This window comes from Suricata suricatta, chromosome 2 (assembly GCF_006229205.1).
Source record: "Suricata suricatta isolate VVHF042 chromosome 2, meerkat_22Aug2017_6uvM2_HiC, whole genome shotgun sequence".
Taxonomy (NCBI): Eukaryota; Metazoa; Chordata; class Mammalia; order Carnivora; family Herpestidae; genus Suricata; species Suricata suricatta.
Genome location: NC_043701.1, coordinates 61858168 through 61882134, shown reverse-complemented (window position 1 = coordinate 61882134; position 23967 = coordinate 61858168). Strand labels below are relative to the sequence as shown.

At 40.3% G+C, this 23967-nt stretch overlaps 1 protein-coding gene across 1 annotated transcript in view; it reads right to left on the bottom strand.

The window, feature by feature from the left end:
* The window catches only part of NAMPT (nicotinamide phosphoribosyltransferase), a 38388-nt gene extending 37825 nt beyond the window's left edge, over positions 1 to 563 (bottom strand). Inside the window, exon 1 of the mRNA XM_029927315.1 lies at positions 227 to 563. Within this exon, the coding sequence (XP_029783175.1) occupies positions 227 to 283 (57 nt within the window). The 5' untranslated portion in view covers positions 284 to 563. The remainder of the gene's footprint in view (positions 1 to 226) is intronic.
* Between the last annotated feature and the right edge of the window lie 23404 nt (positions 564 to 23967).

The following is a 23967-nucleotide window of genomic DNA, read 5'->3' as shown; positions in this document are numbered from 1 at the left end:
CCTCCTGCCGTCCATCCCTCCATCCCTCCTCCATCCACCTCCTCCCCACTGCGGCGCCAGCTTCACCTGCCTCATCCCGCCGCCGCCACCGCCGCTCGCCTGATCCTTTCCGCGGGGTCGCGCCGCGCCACGACCCCAGACCGGCCGCCCCCCGCCCCACAGCCCCGCGCTCGTCCCGAACGCGCCCTCTCCTTCCCCTTCACCTGCCCTCGCCCCGAACCTCTACCTTGTAGGAGTCAGTAGCTAGGAGGATGTTGAACTCGGCGTCCGCCGCAGCATTCATCTCGGGCGGGAGTGTGAGGGCCACGCGCCGCGAGCTGCCCGGCGCGGCGGCGAGGAAGGAGAAAAATGGGCTTCACCGCGCTCCGTTGCTTAAGTCACCGCTCGGCCGGGGGGGCGGGGGAGAAGAGGGGGAAACGGAGTGGAGAGGAGGGGCCACAGGAAGGCGGGCCCGGGAGCCGTGACGCAGCGGGAGGGCGGCGGCGGCGGCAGCTCTCGCGTTCTCAGCCCAGGGACTCCGACCGACTCCTCACCTCGGCTCACCGCCCCCGCCCCATCACCCCGAAGCAGACGCTAGGGGCGGGGCGCGGCCGCGCGTGCGCAGCGTGCGGGGGGCGGGGCTGGGGGAGAGGACGTGAGGCACGCGCTCTTTCTCCCGCACGCTGGCTCCGGGAAACCGGCGTTTGCCGGGCAGTCCCGGCTGGGGATCTTGCGTTCCTCCCTCGGTTTCATTTCCCGGCGCGGCGGGGGAGGGGTAATTCCCAGCTTCGCCCCTTCCTGTGATTACCCGGGTTCGCCCGCCCCGCTGACACTTCCCCGTCCTACCCAGTCCTGGCCGGTTTTGGGATTCCTCCACTAGTCACGCCACCCGGCTGGGGGCCTAGGAGCCTCCCTCTGCTCGTCTCCCCATCCCCCCACGCGCAGTTACTCACCTTTGTCTCCGGCTTGGATTGAGGATCGAACCTTTTGCTTCCATCCCTCTTGTCCCTCCTGGTCCTTCTAACCCGCTCTTTAAAATCCTAAGAGCTGCTGTGAGGAATAAGGTCTGAGGGGCCCTTTACTCTGCTACATCGACTCGCTTTCCTCCGCCTGTGTGGCTGCGCTCTTTGATCCTTTGAGAGATGTTTTGACTTTCCGGGAGAAAATATCCTGCGCGGGAAGGCGAGGGTACAATGCAGTCCTCACATCTAATGAAAGTACAAGGCCTAATTGAATCTAATAGTGCCGAGAAATAAACGGCAACGGGCCAAGATTTTGACATGGTGCACAACTGACTTTCATCATTGTTAGAATCGTTAAATCTTGGGAAATGGTTTGGCAACCTCCAAATAAGCCAGGGAAACGACGTCAGATGACTTCACCTAAGTGCAGACCATCCCCTTGCGCAGTTCCCATACGTGGTTGCATTTTTGCGTGAAACTGATTTTCTTTGTCCACATGGTCAGAAGCTGATGCTGCTGCCTTTTTTTTTTTTTTTTTTTTTAATTCTAAGATTTAGGTTTTACAAGATCCAAGCAGCCGTGGAGGGGACCGTTCAATGAAAACTGGTCCGGGAACTTAACAGACTATTTTTCAAGTTAGTGAAAATCTCCCATTTTATGTGGGAAGAAGGGTGGAAGGGGGTACATTGTGAACTGAGAGATTCATCACTAGAAAACGGAGACCTCTTCAATTAAAAGCAATTTCGGTTCAGACTATGGTCTTGGAGTAAGCATGGGTTCTTGACTATCACCTCCATCTATAGTGTCGGTATAGGTAAAGATCATGGAAGTGGTGAGATACCAAGGTAGTTAAGTGACAATACAGGCACCAGGGTAGTAAATAATAATACATTTAGAGTAATTTTCAGCAACAAGGTTGAAAACAAAAGAAGATGGTTTTTTTTTTTTTTGGTTGACCTTTTTTTACTGGGAAAAATTACCTTTTCAAATATGTAAGTAAATTATTAAAATTTTTTTTTTAATTTGTGAAATTTTAAGTCAAGCAGTGCCATTCAAGGAAGGAAGAGTATCCTTTGTGTCCCTCTTAATTTGGTACTTGTTTCTTCATTTAAAAATTTCCATAACCTACTTTACTTAAATGACAAATTCTTTTGGCTTAGCTTTCCTGGAATCCATGTATGTATAACTGACCATTGTTCCAGGCTGCCTTATGCAGGGAAAAAATAGGGTTCTGGTTACAAAATGGGCTTTGTTTATGGTAGCATTCTTTTTTAAGGCAAAATAAAGTTTGATCTTACAGACTTGGCATTGAATTTGCATTTTTAAGGTGAAAAAGTTTAAAGTCAGAACAAGCAAAAATGTTAAAATTACACTAACATTGCTTGTTAAATATAGAAAGTCACAAGGCCTACACACATTATTAGTGACTTAAACCATCACAGCAATCTCCAGAAGAAAAGAAGTTGTGTTAGCAGTAGGAAATCACCACTTGCCTAAGATAGAATCAGGCACACTCTGTATGTAACTTCATACATGCTTAATGCAGGACCAATTTTGAATTAATTGGAGTTTAGAACCAATAAGTTATTACCAAATACAAAGTGTAGATTTTGTTTTGAAATAGCCTCCCTCAAAAGACAGCTTAACAGCTAGCATTTAGTATGTTTATCAAGTGGCATGTAAAAGTTTCTGAGAAACTCTCACAGTACCCACATATAACAAATAATGTCAATACAGACTCATCTGGGCCCCCTCACTTTATTCAAAGCCCTGGATTAATCTACCATTCCCACCAAACAGCCAGTCAACCAGGGTGAATTAGGTATCCAGCTCCTTATTTATATCCCTTGGAGTGCTATGAAAGCTCGCCACTCATACGTTTGATCAGGCAAAGTGGGTGTTACTACACCACTCCTGTTTCCGCACATTCTTCCAGACAGACTTTGGTACACGTTTGTATTTAAAAGTTGCCTCAGATGTTCCAGTCTGACCTCGTTTCACTTTAGTAAGAAACACTGTCAAAACAAAAACAAAAACGGGGGGAAAACCCCCAAAAAGCAAAACAGCGAAGTAGGTGTGGGATTCACCCATCTGCAACTCCTGACAATGGTCCTATCCATCACTCTGTAACTTCCTCCAGCTTTACCAAGCATCAACAATTGTCACAAAGACAAAAGAAAAACTTTCTAATTAAACTTAGACCTTTTTTTATTCAAACTTCCAGGGCCCTTTGCAGACCACCCAGAGTTGTCATTTCCCAAGGAAAAGGAACTCATCTACAGAAAGATGTGGATCTTCATGGATCCGATTATCAGTGCTACCCCTCCTTTAATGACTCAGTCTGCTGGGTCCACTGAGGTCACACAGAGACACACAGAAAACTGCTGAGTCTTCTTCTCAAAGTACAGAAGTGGTAGAGTAAGTGTAACCCACATACAGGAAGGATTAGCACACATACATGGATTGTGCACAGTCATTCCATTGCAAAGGACCTGTGGTCTGCTATACCCACTATATACCTGGGCAATGCTGGGTTGATCATCCTTATGACGTTAAGCCCTTTTCATATGTCATATCCTGCAGGAAGTTTCCCAATCTATGTATGCTGCCTCATTCCCCATCTTTATTAGTTGTGTTTTTATTTCTCATTATATCCAAGCATAAATTTTTCTAATTCCAAACAAATAAAGTAGGAAATAATGGTAGAGAGCAAAAATAAGTTCTGAATTCATCTTTAAAAGTAAGGCAGGGGCCCTGGGGTAGCTCAGTCAGTTAAGCATCCTACCCTTGATTTCAGCTCAAGTCATGATCTCACGATTCATGGGATGGAGCCCTGCTGACAGTGTGGAGCCTGTGTGGGGTTCTATCAAAATAAATTAATTAAATTAAAAAAATAAAAGTAATGGGTGCCTGGATGGCTCATTCGGCTAAGTGTCTGACTTTGGCTCAGGTCATGATCTCACAGTTCATGAGTTGGAGCCCTGTATTGTGCTCTGGGCTGACAGCTCAGAGCCTGGAGGCTGCTTCAGATTCTGTGTCTCCCTTTATCTCTGTCCCTCCCCTGCTCATGCTCTGTCTCTCTCTCTCTCTCAAAGAATAAAATAAACATTTATTTTTAAAATAAAAAAAATTTTTAATAAAGTAAGGCCAATGTGCATATGTTATTGCGCTATGTATGAGGATTTGGGGGTCATACTTACTTATGCATTTTCCTGATGGTCACCTTAGGACTCCATGGCCAAAATCAATAACTAAGAGAAATAGGCCATTAGAACTATAAAAACTGTCAAGATTTTTTATTGCAGTGTTTTCCTAAGTGTGGTTTGCTTATCAATGATGGCATGAAATGTGTGTCAGAGGTACTCAGATAAATCTTTCTCATTTCAATAAGTATGTATTTATTTCTAATGGATTTTAGAAATGTATAAATGGCATATAAGACTCAATTTTTCTTGGGAATTAATACTTAGAATGAAGCTAAAGTTGGGGACACTCAGACTGGTGAAACTTACTATTTTCTTTGCCTTTTCTAACTTATAACTGAGGATTTTCATATCCTTGACATAAGACTAGTTTTCTTCTTTTTTTTAAAGTTTATTTATTTGTTTTGAGGGGGGAAGGAGAAAGAAAGAAAGGAAGGAAGGAAGGAAGGAAGGAAGGAAGGAAGGAAGGAAGGAGGAAGGAAGGAAGGAAGGAAGGAAGGAAGGAAGGAAGGAAGGAAGGAAATCCCAAGCAGGTTCCATGCTATCAGCACAGAGCCTCACTTGGGGCTTGATCTCATGAAGTGCAAGATCATGACCTGAGCTGAAATCACGAGTCAGATGTTCAACCAACTGAGCCACCCAGGTGCTCCCAGACTGGTTTTCTTGCCTTTTCCAATCTTTATCCATGGGTATTAATCATAATATCCTGGGGCCAACTTCAGCCACAAAGAGTTTTCCCTATTTTCCAGAGGAGAGAAAAGGGCTCTTTATGCATAGAGAAATACCTATGGTCTGCTCTGAAATTCAGCATTCTGAGTTGGGTACATGGACTGGATTTCCTACAGATACTTCATGCTATAAGCTGCATATTAGGATATTAATCAGCTCTTCAAATTCGTCGAAACTCAGTAAGAATGAACATGGGTACCACCCCCAAAACTAAGCAGTGTGTCTGTAATACTACTCAATTAAAATAATCCAATTTAACTAAAGCTCATGGTGCTTGCCAAGGCTTTTGAAATGTTCCATTTTCCTGAGCCACACCTATGATACTATAGATATTCACCTAAAATTTTTTCTGGATTTTCTTTTGTCTCTTGAGGGCACACCAACCTTGCAGGAATATCAAGAATTTGTAAGACAAACAAATGGTTTATGACTCACTATCTTTTTCCTTCCAAATTATCCCAGCTCCTCCCTTCTTAAGGTTTCAAAGAGACTTGCTTCAATGCACTGGTTACTCTTGCATTTTGGGGTCATTCTCTCTGCTCTTTGCTCTGATTGATGATGGGCTCTTCTAGCCTATTTGTCATCACTCAGCAGCCATATGTTGTGAACGTGTGATCAACTGATGGCTTTGTACTTCTGTAAATTCTAGTGCTGGGTAAGGCTCTTGGACCACCAGTGATTATAACTCATCATACACCCTTAAAAATTCTGTCTTGTATAGTTCTCTTATCTCAGATACTTAGGACAGCTTCTCAAGGGCTTACCTAGAATATATTTGAGTGTACCATCCAATTTTTTTTGAAGTTTATTTATTTGTTCTGAGAAGGAGAGTGAAAGCAGAGGAGGGGCAGAGAGAGAGTGAGGAGAGAGAATTCCAAGCAAGCTCTGTGCTGTCAGCTCAGAGTCTGATGTGGGGCTCAAACTCACACCATGGGATCATGACCTGAGCCACAATCAAGAGTTGGATGCTTAACTAACTGAGTCACCCAGGCACCCCTATGTATCACCCTATTTCAATAAAAAGGTCTCTTCTCATTTTCTCAGATAGAATGCTTTTGTTTCCAGGTAACGCAACTACTATTAAAGATAGCTTAAGAAATAGGGGTTTAATTTCATCCACAGAAGGGAGTCTTAAGGTAGGTTTTTCTAAGGTGGGCCCAGTAACTCCAAGAAGTCAAGATTCCTTGCTGTTTTCCGTTTTGTCCCCTCTGTGACCTTCCATGTATTGAATATGTGTCTTTGTCACCCACATCACAAGGTGACTGCCACAGCTCTGTCACATTCTCACATAAGAACACACAGGAGCAAGGAAAGTAGGGTTTTGTTGTGATCGCATCTCTCTCTGTATTAGATGTGAAAACCTTTTCCCCAGCAGAGGCTCCAGCACACTTCCCTTGGGCCCTGCTGGTCACAGTGGGATGTCCGCCAATGCCCTAGCTGTGAGGGAGGAGGAAGCAGTGTGAATGCTGGACATTTGTAGAAATGAGAGGAAAGCTCTACCTGCAGAAAGAAGGGGGTTAGGAATGTCCACCGCATGGGAAGCAGCAATAATTACAGTATCACTACCAGCTAGGAACCCAGAAGCCTCAGAGGTCTGTCTCAGAGTGAATCAATTCTCTGTCTACACAAAGGAATCTGACCCTAGACTTGGCCTCTTACATCTCCTTGTTACTGGGTAAATAACCTCCCATTCTTGGGACTCCAGAATCAACCTGAGTAGAACATGAAGAATGAGTCCTATCTCTGCCATTTATCCCTCTAGCCCCCCTCCTTCTGGGACCCCTGTCCCTGGTTTTGCTACAGTAAAGCAACAAAAGGCTCTGTGGACTCATGCAGGCTCAGAAGAATGTGTGTGGGCTACCAAGCATGTTCACACTTTTTTTCTAGTGTGATCATTAAAATATTTGAGGAAGTAAGCACAAAATATTGACTTATTCTCAAAGACATTTATTCAACTAGTTTCATGGTAATCTTATGCCATGTGCTCAATGTATCATTACACTGAATCTAACACAGTTTCGTGTTGTTGATCAGAGTTTTTAGGTACCATCTAGTGACTTTTTCATGTATTAATGCTTAGGCTTTTGAAAATTAGTGGGAGCTTCTGTTAAAAAAAATTATGAGTGACTGGCATCCCAAAGCATTTATTAAGCACCTAAGTCCATGTAGTAGTATCCTAGCTGGGAAATAAAACAATGCAACACATTTTACACAGAGGTTTAATATTAAATGTAGGAAAGTAATGGATTGGGTTAGAAATTCATAATTTTCACTGACAAAGAGGGAGGCCAAACTCAGGTTGGCCTCAAAGGGACAGTTGTCTCTCAGAAAGGCCTTTATTGAATTCCATTGTTCCATGAGCACTTACTATGCTCAAGATCTTCTTGGGCCTACAAAGGATTTAAATGATATAAACTCTGCCTTCTAGAGGCAAACAATCTTATGGGGAAACCCAAGAATTAGGTTTCCCTCCTTCATGTTCCCTCAGAAATAGTATATGTTAGCCTTGCTCTTCCAATATCCCATCTTGAATCACTTGCTGTTCCTACAGCTCAAGCTGCAACCTTGAGTGATGGGGCACCATCTGCAAGGACTACTGTGGAAAGTAGAGAAACATGGGACCAGCTTTATCTTTTTAAAAGCATGTTCCAGGAGGAGTGAAGATGGCAGAGAGGAAGGGAGCTCTGTAAACTTCGTCCGCCCCATCCATTGAACTGAGAAGGACATTACTCTCATCTGCAAGAGTGGAAGGAGAAAATACAGACTCCAGAAAGAAGACAACCTCAAAGATGCCTGAGCGAGTGAGTGTGAACTGGGGAGATAGGAAAATGGGCCAGTCAGAAAAGGGCAGGGGAGGTGGGAGCCCCAGCCCAACACAGGGAAAGCACATGGAGCCCCTGAGAGACAAAGGGAAGAGAAAGAGAAACTGAACACACTCATAGTACTGTCTCTAGAGAAGAGATAAAGAATGATTAACCCGGTAGGGAGAGAAAAACTCTCACATCATATAAAACCGCTGGGCAGGGTGAATCCCAAACCTGGGTGTCACAGGGGAAAAGCAGCCTCCACCCCTATGCCATCCCATCAGGGAGTCAGCAGCTGCAGCAGCCCTGGGGGAGTGCACTTCGACCTCGGCTGCTGGAGCTGGAGCACGCGCCTCATTCCCACAGCACATCTCGCCTCCAGCATTGGTTGCGTGAATCCCGAATCCCGGTGCCAACAGGGAAAAAAATAGCCCCTACCCCTACGCGATACCGGCAGGGAGTTGGCGGTGGCAGAGGCGGGGGTGCGCGCTTTGGTTGCGGCTATGGGAGCACGCAACTCATTTTCGGCAGTGCCCGGCACCTCAGGCAGCAGCAGCGCGAATCCAGCTGCTGCCAAGAGAAAGTGCTCCCTCACCCTACATGATCCCAGCTGTGAGTTGGCTGCAGCGTCTGTGGGGGTGTGTACTTTTCTCCTGCAGCGCACCTTGTACCCAGCAGCTGCAGGGATTTGCCCTGCTGACGCCAAGAGAAACCGCTCCCACCCCCTACGAGATCCTGGCTAAGAAGCCAGCTGCCAAAGTAGGTACGTCTCATCTGTGGTAGCATAAAAGTGCATGGACTAGGATTTTGAACCAAGGCTGGCCTGTAAAATACAGCTTGATTCAGCTGTGGCACAAGGAGATTGGACTCATTAGAGTGGCCTGCAGCACTTAGTTCCAGTGGAGCGTGGGGAGCCACGATTCATCCTCTGCAACCACTAAGGCGGGGCCTCCGAGAGCAGCCCCTGAGACCTACTTACACCAAACCACGCCTATCCACGAGGGGGAGCTGCTGCTTTTTTTTTGTACTTATTTTTTTATTATTACCTTTTTCACTTTTTTTTAAATTAAAAAAAATTTTTTTTAAATTTTACTCCTTATTTTCCTTTTTCCTTTCTGCCTCTTTTTCCCCCCTCTTGCCATCCAGATATATTCTCCCTTATCTCATCCTTATCTCTCCCCTCCACTGGCTATACAGTTTTAGACTGTCCATTGTCCTTTGTGGTCTCTACCCCCCTTTATTTTTTTCTTCTCTTCTTTTTTTCTCTTTCTTTTCCCTTTTCTTTTCTTCCTTTCACCCTTTTAATTTGGTTGTTTGCTTGATTTGTCTGTGTGTTTGCGTGCTTCTGTTCCTGGTGTTTGTGTTTTCCTTTTCAGGGCTACCCCAAGAAACAGGCCAAAGTGCACATGATGGCTAGTCCCAGATATCGCTGAGTAGGGAAATAAAATAATCAAAGGCACAACAAGAGAATCTGAGAGACACCATTAAAAGACATTTCCTGAAATGACAGGCCCTGGACGGTCAATTAGCCTCCTTTAACAGAGCAATACTAACAGGTACACAGTGCACAACAAGCTTTTTAAAACTGACAAGAGACAGAAAACTAGCCAAAATGACAAGACGAAAGAACTCTCCCCTGAAGAATCTCCACGAAGAAGTCACAGCCACAGAACTGCTCAAAACAGATCTAAACAACATAACTGAACAAGAATTTAAAAAAATTCTCATAAAATTAATCGCTGGGGTTGAAAAAAACATCAGAGAAGCAACTCGGACAATGACTAGGGACTTTGAAAATAGGTGTGACAAGTTAAAAAAGGCTATAAATGAGGTGACTAATAAAATGGAGGCAGCCACCTCAAGGATTGAAGAGGCAGAGAGAATAGGTGAATTTGAAGACATAGTTATAGCAAAAGAGGAAACCGGAAAAAAAAAGAGAGAGAGAAATTGATCTAGGAGCAGGAAAGGAGAAATCGAGACATGAGTGATACAATCAAATGGAACAACATCTGTGTCATAGGAATTCCTGAAGAGGAAGAAAGAGAGAAAGGTACTGAAGGGATACTAGACCAAATTATAACTGAAAATTTCCCAAATCTGAGGAAAGAAATAGACATTCAAATTCAAGAGGCACAAAGTACCCCCTTACAACGTAATTTGAATCGACCTTCGGCATGACATATCATAGTGAAACTGGCAAAATATAAAGATAAAGAGAGAATTCTGAAAGCTGCTAGGGATAAAAGGGCCCTAAAATACAAAGGGAAACCTATCAGAATGGTTACAGACCTATCTAATGAAAATTGTCAGGCCAGAAAGGAATGGCAGGAAATCTTCAATGTGATGAACAGGAAAAACATGCAGCCAAGAGTCCTTTATCCAGCAAGCCTGTCATTCAAAATAGAAGGAGGGATAAAGATGTTCCCAAATAAACAAAACTTGAGAGAATTCATTACCCCCAAACCAGCCCTACAAGAAATTCTAAGAAAGACTCTATGAGGGAAAAGTTGCAAAAATTACAAGGTGCCAGAGACACCACTATAAACATGAATTCTACAGAGAACACAATGGATCTAAACCCACATCTTTCAATAATTACACTGAATTTAAATGGACTGTATGCTCTAGTCAAATGACACAGGGTAGCAGAATGGATAAAAAACCAAAATCCATCTATTTTCTGTCTACAAGAGACTCATTTTAGATCTGAAGATACCTTTAGTTGAAAGGAAAGGGATGGAAGAATATCTATCATGAGACTGGAAGCCAAAAGAAAGCTGGAGTAGTCATACTTATATCAGACAAACTGGACGTTAATGTAAAGGCAGTAACAAGAGATGAAGAAGGACATTATATAATAATTACAGCATCTCTCCATCAGGAAGAGCTAAAATTATAAACATCTCATGCCAAATTTGGGAGTGCCCAAATACATACAACAACTAATCACAGACAGAAACAATCTTATTGATAGGAATGTGCTAATTGCGGCAGACTTTAATACTCTACTGACAGCAATGGATAGATAAACCAGACAGAAAATCACTAAAGAAATAATGGACCTGAACGACACATTGGAACAGATGTAATTGATAGATATATTTAGAACTCTGCTACGTGAAGTTAGGAAACTCACCTTCTTTTCAAGTGCACATGGCACATTCTCTAAGACAGATCACATACTGGGGCATAAAACAGCCCTCTATAAATATAAGTGAATTGAGAACACACCATGCACACTTTCAGATTATAGCACTATGAAACTTGAAATTAATGACAGGTAAGTCTGGAAAACCTCCAAAAATGTGGAGGTTAAAAACCATCCTACTGAAGAAGGATTGGGCGAATCAGGCAATTAGAGAGAAAATTTAAAAATATATGGAAACAAATGAAAATGAAAATACAACAATCCAAACTCTCTGGGATGTAGCAAAGGCAGTCCTAAGAGGAAAGTTCATTGCAATCCAGGCCTATTTCAACAAACTAGAAAAGCACAAACTTAAAACCTAACAGAGCACCTACTGGAACTAGAATGGGAGCAGCAAGTGCACCCCAAACCCAGCAGAAGAAAAGAAATAATAAATATCAGGGCAGAAATAATCAATATAGAATCTAAAGAAACAGTTGAGCAGATTGATGAAACCAAGAGTTGGTTTTTTGAAAAAATAAACAAAATTGATAAATCTCTAGCCAGGCTCCTTAGGAAGAAGAGAGAGAGCACACATAGTCAAAATCATGAATGAAAATGGATCTATTACAACTAATCCCTTAGAAATACAAGCAATCATTAGATTACTATGAAAAATTATATGCCAACAAACTGGACAACCTAGAAGAAATGGTCAAATTCCTAAATGCACATGCACTACCAAAATTCAAATGGGACGAGATAGAAAGCATGAATAAATGGATAACCAGTGAAGAAATCGAATCAGTTATCAAAAATCTCCCAATGAATAAGAGCCCAGGGCCAGATGGCTTCCCAGGGGAATTCTACCAGACATTTAAAGCAGAGCTCATACCCATTCTTCTCAAACTATTCCAAAAAATAGAAATAGAAGAAAAACTTTCAAACTCAGTCTATGAAGCCAGCATCACCTTGATACCCAAACCAGACAGAGACCCAGCAAAAAAAGAGAACCAATATCTTTAATGAATACAGATGCAAAAATACTCAACAAGATACTGGCAAATCTAATTCAACAGCATATAAAAAGAAATACCCATCATGATCAAGTGGGATTCATTCCTGGGTTACAAGGCTGGTTCAATATTCGCACATCAATCAATGTGATACATTACATTAACAAAAGAAAAGATAAAAACCATATGATCCTGTGATAGGTGCAAAAAAGCATTTGACAAAACGCAGCACCCTTTGTTAATAAAAACACTTGAGAAATAAGGAATAGAAGGATCTTACCCAAACATTATAAAAGCAGTTAGTGAAAACCCCACAATTAATATCATCCTCCATAGGGAAAAACTGAGAGCATTCCCCCTGAGATGAGGAATATGTCAGGGGTGTCCACTCTCACCACTGTTGTTTAACATAGTGCTGGAAGTCCTAGCATCAGCAATCAGACAACAAGAGGGAATAAAAGGCATCAGAGTTGGCAAAGAAGAAGTCAAACTCTCACCTTTCACAGATGACATGATATTCTACATGGAAAACCTAATTGACTCCACCAGAAGTCTTCTAGACCTGAACAATGAATTCAGTAAAGTTGCAGGGTATGAAATCAATGTACAGAAATCAGTTGCATTCCTATACACCAATAATGAAGCAACAGAAAGAGAAATCAAGAAACTGATCCTGTTCACAATTGCACAAAAAAACATAAAATACCTAGGAGTAAACCTAAACAAGGATGTAAAAGACCTATATGATGAAAACTATAGAAAACTTATGAAAGAGATTGAAGAAGACACAAAGAAATGGAAAAACATTCCATGCTTGTGGATCAGAAGAATAAACATTGTGAAAATTTCATTACTACCCAAAGCAATCTACACCTTCAATGCAATCCCCATCAAAATTGCACCAGCATTCTTCTCAAAGGTAGAACAAACTATCCTAAAATTCATATGGAACCACAAAAGACCCTGAATAGCTAAAGTCATATTGAAGAAGAAAACCAAAACGGGAGGCATCACAATTCCAGACTTTAACCTCTACTACAAGGCTGTCATCATCAAGACAGTATGGTATTGGCACAAAAACAGACACATAGACCAATGGAATGGAATAGAGAACCCAGAACTGAACCCACAAATGTATGGCCAAGTGATCTTTGACAAAGCAGGAAAGAGTATGTGACGGAAAAAAGACTGCCTCTTTAGCAGGTGGTGCTGGGAGAACTGGACAGCAACATGCAGAAGAATGAAACTGGACCACTTTCTGACACCATACACAAAAATAAACTCAAAATGGCTGAAGGACCTGAATGTGAGACAGGAAACCATCAAAACCCTAGAGGAATAAGTAGGAAACAACTTCCTTGACCTCAACTTCGCAATTTCCTACTCAACACATCCCCAACGGCAAGGGAAATGAAAGCAAAAATGATCTATTGGGACCTCATCAATATAAAAAGCTTCTGCACTGCAAAGGAAACAATCAAGAAAACTAATAGGCAACTGACAGAATGGGAAAAGATAGTTGCAAATGACATATCAGATAAAGGGCTAATATCTAAAGTCTACAAGGAACTCACCAAACTCCACACCTGAAAAACAAATAACCCAGTGAAGAAATGGGCAGAAGACATGAACAGACACTTCACCAAAGAGGACATCATGATGGCCTACAGACACATGAAACAATGCTCAACATCACTCACTGGCAGCGAAATACATATCAAAACCACACCAAGATACCACCTCACGCCAGTCAGTGGCAAAAATGAATTAATCAGGAGATATTGATGCTGGTGGGGGTGGGGAGAGATGGGCACCCTCCTACACTGTTGGTGGGAATGTAAACTGGTGCAGCCGCTCTGGAAAACAGCGTGGAGGTTCCTCAAAAAACTATCGATAGAACTCCCCTATGACCCAGCAATAGCACTGCTAGGGATTTACCCAAGGGATACAGAAATGCTGATTCATAGGGGCACATGTACCCCAGTGTTCATAGCAGCATTGTCAACAGTAGCCAAATCATGGAAAGAGCCTAAATATCTATCACCTGATGAAGGGATCAAGAAGACGTGGTATATATATATACAATGGAGTATTACATGGCGATGAAAAAGAATGAAATATGGCCATTTGTAGCAAAGTGGATGGACCTCGAGGGTGTCATGCTAAGCGAAATAAGTCAGGCAGAGAAGGACAGATACCATATGTTTGCACTCATAGGTCTAACAGGAGAGCAGGAGAAACCTAATGGAGGACCATGGGGAGGGGAAGGGGAAAGAGAGTTGGGGAGAGAGAGGGACACAAAACCTGAGAGACTATTGAATACTAAAAATGAACCGAGGGTTGAAGGGGGAGGGAGAGGAGGAAAGGAGGTGGTGTTAATTGAGGAGGGCACTTGTGGGGAAGAGCCCTGGGTGTTATATGGAAACCAATTTGACAATAAACTTTTTAAAAATAAATAACTAAATAAATAAAAGCATATTCCTTGTTACAGCACATTATTCTATGCAGAGTCTGTAATTGGATGTAGTCAGACTTAGCTAGTTGCACCAGAAACCAAAAGAAACAGTGCCCTAAACAAGATTTAAGTTCTTTCTCGAAGAATAAGCAGTGCAGAAGTGATAAAATGCCTTCAGAATTCATACTCTCTGTTCTCCTGCTTTGTTATCTTCAGTGCAAGGCTCTGATTCTGTGGTCTAAATCAGCTGCTCTAACCCTCTGGTCATCTACTTGGCCTCAGTACATCTGCTTGGGGGCACCTGGTTGCTCAGTCATTTGAGCGTCCTACTCTTGATTTCAGCTTGAGTCATGATCTGGTGCTTCATGCGCTCAAGCCCCACATGGGTCTTTGCCTGACCTCATAAAGCCTGCTTGGGATTCTCTGTCTCCCTCCTTCTCTGTCCCTCGCCCGCTGGCTCTCTCTCAAAAATAAATAAACATTAAGAAAAAAAAAACCCATGGCTGCTGTATGTAGAAGAGACCATAAAGGATATAAGAGTAAGTGTAGAAAGCAGCTAAGTGACCATTGCAGTCCACGTGAGAGACAATAGTGTCTTGGATTAAGAGGGAAGCAGTGGAAAGAGGAAAAAAGAAGAGATATTTGGAAAGTTAACAGGACCTGTTGAGAAATAAGGTGTGTGCAAGAGTAGGAGGAGATTCATGAGAACTATATGGAGAAGAGTGGAATCAGTAATTCTCAGGTTTTGACTTTAACTACATGGTGGTTTCATTACATGCGTTGTGGACAACTTTGGAAACAGATTTAGTGAATCAAATTAAAAGCTCAATTTGGGCAATTTAAGCTTGGGATTTCTATTATGCAATTCTAAGATTACCTGCTTGCCTACTGAGTTTTTGACTATTTGGATTTCTCCTTCCTATGTCCCGATGGCTAAATGGGGACCTGGTCCCAAGTGCTTCCAAATTTAGGAATAAATTTGTGCCCCACCCATTCCTCTGTTTTGTTTTGTTTGGGTTTTTGTGTCATTGTTTTTTCCCTGGAATTTCCTTGTTATTTGTTTTCAGACCAGTCTTTGTGGTTCTCATTTTCCCAAGCTCCATTCTGCCAGATCTGATTTTCTGTCTCCAGAGTGAGCTCAGACCCTGTGTTTCTGTAGTCTCAGGATACCTTGGGGCTACAAAAATCAAGTCTACACAGGCGAGGCTGTCAGGGATAGACAGATCAGTTGTTGTTGTTTTTTTTTTTTCAAGTGAAACAAGGTCTTGGAAATTTTTGTCTTGTGTAATTTTATTCCTTTATTGTCCGTTTTAGTGGGCATAAGCAAGGGAATAAAATACATATTTAGAAAATAGCCAAGTACTAAGTAGACATTAACAAGCTGAATATTTATTATTGATATTTTCTTATTTTGAGAGTAAATACCTATTGCAAATGATGAGAGAAGCACCAAAGAGGCCACTATGTTCTCTATTTAAAAAATATTTTAAGGGTATCTCCATGGTCCTAGAACTGGTCCAGAAATAGTTCCATCACTTGCTCACTCAATTCTGATTAAGCTATAAAGACTTGTGAAACACCAATCAAGCTCACAAGAAATTTCAAGTTTGGTCACTTGAAGGGAAAATTCAATAATTTGCAATGTGAAATAAACCTGACCTGACAATGGGATTCTGCTCGCTGTATATAGCAGTTTCTCTCTGAAAAACAGTTTACATATTAATACTTTGGTTGGTAGATACAGAATAAGACACAGAATGTTAGATGCTCTCAAAAGACATCTTCACTAAGCCATTTAAGTCTGGAAAATTAGCTTTCTTTATTCGGGCAATAAGGTCAAGGTTAGGGCTGTCTTCTGGAATCAAAGCACCTTCTGAGTAGTATCAGAAAACAGTGCAAATTCCACAGGTACCCTTTCAGTGTGCTAGGCAAGTTATAATGCAGTTGGAGAGGGGGAACAGTTTAATTTTATATCAGTGACATATGAACTATGTCTTCTTGACACAGGAATCAATTGTTTTCCAAATCAAGCAACACATTTGTAAGCTGTCTCTTCAGCTTTTGGTATTATGATTATATTGCTTTCTGTTTTCACTTTCAGAATACAGATTTTTTTTTCTCCGTATGCTATCCCCATATTTTGGGTATTCTTGTATAGTCCTTTATATGCCAACAATATTCAAGTTTTAAGAATGACTTTTAAGCTCTATGCCAGATTACATTTGCTGAAAATTCACAAGGTTCCTCACAATGAAATTATACAAAATAATTACTGATGTGTATGAATCTACTGATATATGAAGACTTATATAATTTGGGAAGGCAAAAATGGGCATAAATGTTCCATGGGTTCTAAATTCTAATTGGTTTATGGACATATGTTAAAAATCAAAGAGGAAGTACATTTATACAGATTATATTATATTTACTCATTCCAATTATTTTTACACATTTAGAAGTTTGTGTAATTTTTAATCATGTGATAGCTGAGCTGAAGGAGATATAAAGGTAGTGAACTGGAAATTTATGCAATAAATTCAGTCTATATAATTTGTTGATAATTTGTGCATTATTTTTTAATTTTTAATTTTTTTAAATAAAACAATTATCACAGGGAATCAGTAGGGCAATAGTGGCTTTGAATAACACATTAGACCAGATGGACTTAACACGTAGACAGAACATTCCATCCCGAGACAATAGAATCTACATTTTTTACAAGTATATAGAGAATATTCTCCATGGTAGGTGACATATTAAGCCACAAAACAAGTCTCAATAAATTCAAAAAGATCAAAATCTTATCAAGCATCTTTTCCAATCATAAGGATACAAAACTAGAAATCAATTATAATTTAAAAACCTACAAAGCCTCAAAACACAGAGAGGCTAAACAGCAAATGGGTCAATGAAGAAATAAAAAAAGAAATAAAATGTACCTGAATACAAATGAAAATGAAAACACAAATGTTCCAAAACTTTGGGATTCAGTAGAAGCAATTTTTAGAAGAAAGTTTATAGTGACACAGGCCTACCTCAAGAAACAAGAAAAATCTTAAATAAACAATCTACCTATACTAAAAGAAAATAGAAAAAAAAAAGAATAAACACGAAGTTAGTAGAAGGAAAGAAATAGTAAAGGCCAGAGCAGAAATAAATGAAATAGAGATTCAAAAAATATCAATGAATCTAAGAGATTATTCTTTGAAAAAGTAAGCAAAATTGATATTCCTTTAGTCAGTTTCATCAAGAAAAAAACAGAAGACTTAAATAAAATTAGAAAAAGAGAGAAGGTACAATTCACACCATAAAAATATAAAGGATTATGAGATTACTATAAAAAATTACATGCTGACAAATTGGACAACTTAGAAGAATTGGATAAAGTTCTAGAAACATACAGTTTTTCAAGAATGAATCAGGAAAATAGAAAATCTGAACAGATGGATAACTAGCAATGAAACTGAACTGGTAATTGAAATACTACCAACAAACAAAAGTCCAATACCAGATGGCTTTAGAGGTAACTCTACCAAACTTTTAAAGAAGAGTTAATACTATTCCAAATAACTGAAAGGGAGGGATGCTTTCAAATTTATTCTGAGGCCAGCATAACCCTGTTGCCAAAAACAGAGATAGTACTGAAAGAGAAAATGAGAGGCTAATATTCTTGATGAACATATATGCAAAAGTACTCAATATTTAACATATTGAGAAACCAAATTCAATAATACATTAGAAGGATCATTCACTAAAATCAGGTGGGATTTTTCTTTTTAGGGATTAAAGGATAGTTCAATATTCTCAAGTCAAAAATGTGATAAATCACATGAACAATGATGATTAAAATCATATGATCATCTCATTGATGCAGAAAAAGCACTTGACAAAATTCAGCACCTATTCACAATAACAATGTCAACAATCTAGGTATAGAGGGCCTTCAACATAACGAAGGCCATATATGACAAACTCATAGATAACATCATATTCAATGGTGAAAAGCTGAAAATCTTTCCTCTAAGATCAGGAAGAGGACAAGGATGTCTATTCTCAGCACTTTTATTCAACATAGTACCGGAAATCCTAGTCAGGCAATCAGATAGTAAAAAGAAATAAAAGTCACCCAAACTGCTAAGGAAGAAATAAAACTGTCACTACTTGCAGATGATGCCATATTACATATAGATAACCATAAAAAGTTCAACAAAAACTATTACCAGTAATAAAAGAATAAACCATTTGTTGAAGAGACTGTCTTTTTCCCACTGCATATTCTTACCTACATTGTCATAGGTTCATTGACCATATGAGTGTGGGTTTATTTTTGGGCTCTCTGTTTTGTTTCATTAATCTGTGTATCTATTTCTGTGCCAATATCATACTATTTGATTACTACAGCTTGATAGTATAGCTTGAAATTGTGATGCAGCCAGCCTTTGTCCTTTCTCAGTTACTTTGGCTCTTCAGGTCCTTTGTGGCTCCATACAAATTTTAGGGGTATTTGTTTTAGTTCTGTGAAAAATTCTATTGATATTTTGATAGGAATTCCATTGAATATATATTTGCTTTGGGTTGCATGGATATTTTAACAATATTAATTCTTCCAATCCATGAGCATGGAATATCTTTTCATTCATGTGTGACTTCTTCCATTTCTTTCATCAGTGTGTTATAGTTCAGAGTACTGGTCTTTCACCTCTTTGGTCAAATTTATTCCTAGGTATTATTTTCATGCACTTGTAAATGAGAAAACAGCTACAAGTAAAAGAATGAAACTGGACCACTTTCTTATACCATACACAAAACATAAACTCAAAATGGATTAAAGACCTAAGTGTTAGATCTGAAACCATAAAACTCCTATAAGAAAATTTAGGCAGTTATCTCTTGGACATCAGCCTTAACAATATTTTCCTGGATCTATCTCCAAAGGCAAAGGAAAAAAAGCAAAAATAAACTATGGGAACTACACAACATAAAAAGGTTTCGCACAGCGAAGGAAACTAAGCAAAATGAAAAGGCAGCCTACTGAATGAGAGAAGATATTTGCAAATGATACATCTGATAAATGGTTAATAACCAAATATATAAAGAACTCATATAACTCAACACCAAAAACCAATCTGATTAAAAAATGGGTAGAATACTTGAATAAACATTTTCCTAAAGAAGACATTTAGATGGCCAAGAGATACATAAAAAGATGCTCAACATCACAAATCCTGAAGGAAATGCAAATTAAAACCACAATAAAATTATCACCTTGACCTATCAGAATGGATAGTATCAAAAAGATAAGAAGTAACAAGTGTTGGCAAGGATATGGAGAAAAGGGAACCTTTGTGCACCACTCATGGGAATGTAAATTGGTGTAGCCACTATGAAAAATAGTAAGGAGGCTCCTCAAAAAGTAAAAAAATAGAGGGGTGCCTGGGTGACTCAGTTGGTTGACTCTTGATTTGGGTTCAGGCCATGATTCAGGGGTGTGCGATCAAGACCCACATTGGGCTGTGTGGAGTGTGGAACCTTCTTAAGATTTTCTCTCCTTCTGCCCCTCTCCCCCACTCTCTCTCTCTTTTTCTCAAATGAAAAAATTGAAAAAATATGTAAAGTATTGTATACCAACTATTCTTTAATTAAAAATTACAAGTTATATACAAAATAGAACCTTGGGGCTCTGTCTTACACCCTAGGGAGTGGAGCATGTGCCCATCTTTCTTTCTTCTTCTTGCTCCACCCTCTTTCAAGTAAGAGAGAGCATCACCCTCCATCTTTACCTCTGCTGAGTTTTGTTCTTTTCACTGTCCCTCATTGCTCAGTTGCATTGGCCTGTGCTGGACCTGAGAACTTCTCACCCTCCCTAACAGGAGGATTCAACACATAGGTGATCTTGAATATTTATAGAATTCAGGACGAGATAGAGTAAAAAGTGTAAAGTGATTTTTTTTAGTATAGTTGAGACACCTTAGTTTGAGGTGTACAATTCAGGGATTTGACAAGTCTATACATTCTGCTGTGTTGTAGCTACCATCTGTTCTGTTACATTGTAAATTGGTTTTTATGTTCTGGTTTGCTATGCATTTCTGGTTTAAAAAATTTTTTTTCTTTTATAGTTTAATGTCAAGTGGGTTTCCATATAACACCCAGTGCTCACCCCCATAAGTGCCCTCCTCCATGCCCATCACCCCCCTTCTCCACTCCCCCTCCCCCATCAGCCCTCAGTTTGTTCTCACTATTAAAGAGTCTCTCATGGTTTGCCTCCCTCCCTCTCCCCAACTATTTTTCCCCTTCCTCTCCCCATGGTCCTATGTTAAGTTTCTCCTGTTACGCATATGAGTGAAAACATGCGGTATCTGTCCTTCTCTCCCTGATTTATTTCACTTAGCATGACCCCCTCAAGTTCCATCCACGTTGCTACAAATGGCCAGATTTCATTCTTTCCCATTGCCAGGTAGTATTCCATTGTATAGATAAACCACATCTTCTTGATCCATTCAGCACTTGATGGACATTTAGGCTCTTTCCATAATTTGGCTATTGTTGAAAGTGCTGCTATGGATATTGGGGTATATGTGCCCCTGTGTATCAGCACTTCTTTATCTCTTGGGTAACTCCCTACCAGAGCTATTGCTGGGTCATAGGGGAGTTCTATTGTTAATTTTTTGAGGAATCTCCACATTGTTTTCCAGAGTGGCTGTACCAGTTTACATTCCCACCAACAGTGTAAGAGGGTGCTTGTTTCTCCACATCCTCGCCAGCATCTACAGTCTCCCGATTTGTTCATTTTAGCCACTCTGACTGGCGTGAGGTGGTATCTTGGTGTGGTTTTGATTTGTATTTCCCTGATGATGAGTGATGCTCAGCATCTGTTCATGTGTCTCTTGGACATCTGGATGTCCTCCTTGGAGAATTGTCTGTTCATGTCTTCTGCCCATTTCTTCATTAGATTATTTGTTTTTTGGGTATGGAGTTTGGTGAGTTCCTTGTAGATTTTCGATATTAGCCCTTTATCTGATATGTCATTTGCAACCATCTTTTCCCATTCCGTCACTTATGCATTTCTGTTTTTAAAAGATGAATGGGCATTGATTTTTCTTTGTTTTTCTAAGTTTTTTTTCTTCAGTTTATTGATTTATTTTGAGAGAGAGAAAGTGTGCCAATGGAGAAGGGGCAGAGAGAGAGGGAGAGAGGATCCCAAGCAGGCTTTATGCTGTGAGCACAGAGCCCGACTTGGGACTTGATCTCATGACCATGAGGTCATGCTAAGCCGAAATCAAGAGTTGGATGCTTGGGGCACCTGGGTGACTCAGTTGGTTAGGTGTCCAACTTCAGCTCAGATTATGATCTCATGGTTTGTGAGTTCAAGCTCTGCATTGGGCTCTGTGCTGACAGCTCAGAGCCTGGAGCCTGCTTCATATTCTGTGTCTCCCTCTCTCTCTGTCCCTCCCCGTCTTGCACTGTCTTTCTCAAAAATAAATAAACATTAAAAAATTTAAAAAAAAGAGTTGGATGTTTAACCAATTGAGCCACCTAGGTGCCCATGAAATGGCTTTTTATTTTAATCTCCCAGTGCAGTAAATTGCATATTGAACTGACTTTGTTTATCTGGAGTAAACCTTACTTGCTCATGTATTATTTTTTAGTATATTCAATTTGTTAATATTACACTGGGGGCTTTCCAAGTGTGTTCAAGACTGATATTAGTCTAGAGTTGTATTTTTTAATATTATATTCTTGTGTGGTTTTATTTTTTTTTAAGTTTACTTATTTTTGAGATAAAGTGAGAGAGATAGAGAGTGAGAAAGAGAGCAGGGGAAAGGCAGAGGGAGAGGGAGAGAGAATCCCAAGCAGAACCTGCACTGTCAGCATAGAGTCCAATGTGGAACTTGAACTCATGAACCATGAGATCATGGCCTGATTCAAATCAAGAGCTGGAGGCTTAACAGACTGAGCCACCTGGGAGCCCCTCCTTGCGTGGTTTTATTATTATATTATGGTTATACGAGTCTCAAAGAATGAGTTGAGAAACTTTGCTTCTTTCTCTATGTTCTGAAAAAGTCTGCACAATGTAATAATTCCTTGCCAAAATTCTTCTGTGAGCATATTTGACCTGGTGCGTTTCTTTTGCTTGTTTCTTTCTTTTTAATAAATTTATAATTGTGAATTTCAAACATATGGAAACATAGAGAGCATGACATTATAAAACACGATGCACATATCATCCAGCTTTAACAAGTGTCAGCTCAGGGTCAATCTAATACTTTAAATATTATTTTGAAGAAAAACATAGATACCACACTATTTATTTTATGAATAAATACTTCAATATAGATCTCTAAGACAGAAATACTCTCTATTAAAATATAACCACAATACTGTTATCAAACAAAACATAACAATTCTTTAATATAATAAAACTAGTGCTGAAACTTTTGATTGTCTCATAAATCATAAACTCTTGTTCTATTTCTCTCAGTTTTTTAAAAGAATCTATTATTGGGAGGTTTATTTTTCCAGATTAAACCTGTCAGCCCTGCAGAGGATGTGGAACAGAGTTATATACCCTTTCCCAACCACCTTTTGGTCAAATTCCTAAAAGGTTCATAAATATGTCACTGGAAAACTTATTTATATTGATTTTTTCCCCCTCTGAGTCCTTTTATATTTATAACATTACATGAGGCCTAGAATTAATATCTTTCTTTACCTCTTATTGCCTGCCTTGCACAATAGAACACCATTACCAGTTTGTTTATTTATTCAGCATCTATTTTGTTTCAACTGCTGTGCCTGGTACTTGGGCTACACTGGTGATAGAAACACTGAAGCTGCTTCTGCTCTCATGGAGTTTACAGTCAAGTTACGAAGACAGAGAGAGCAAACATTGAGTTATGAACCATGAGAAGTGGTGAGAAAGAACAATACAAGAGGCTGAAATAATGTCTAATAGATGTCCTGACCTGGGCTGGTTGTCCTGGGAATGCCTCACTGAGAAAGTGATGTTTGAAATAAAATATTCAGGAAGGGAAGGAATTAACTGGGAAAACATGGGGAGAAGAAAAGTGTATTGGGAGACACAAAATACTACGCAGATGCCTTGAGCAAGGACTGAGGATGGCATGCTCATGGGAACTGGAAGAAGGCCAAAGTGACCAGAGGTCTGACAGTCCCATGAGGGAAGAGCATTGAGAAATGAGTCTGGAAATGAGGGACAGGGGTCATATCCATAGAATGCAAATTTTGGTCCTCATCTTTAGAGCAATTGGAATTCATTGGTAGGTTTTTAATTTGGGAAATGGTGTGCTTATATTTAAACAGAAATCAGGGGTGCCTGGGTGGCTCAGTCGGTTAAGCCTCCGACTTCGGCTCAGGTCAGATCTCACATTCGTGGGTTCAAGCCCCGCGTCAGGCTCTGTGCTGACAGCTAGCTCAGAGCCTGGAGCCTGCTTCTGGTTCTGTGTCTCCTCTCTCTGCCCCACCCCCCCCCCCGCCCTCATGCTCTGTCTCTGTCTGTATCAAAAATAAAATACAACAAAAAAAATTAAACAGAAATCAATTCAACAACAAAGTAGACAATTGGATGGAGGATATGAGGTGGCCGGGTAATGGGCTGTTGCAACAGTCCAGGTGAGAGTTGAGGGCAGATTAAACTATGATGGCAAAAGAGGAGATAAAAAGAAATTGACTGA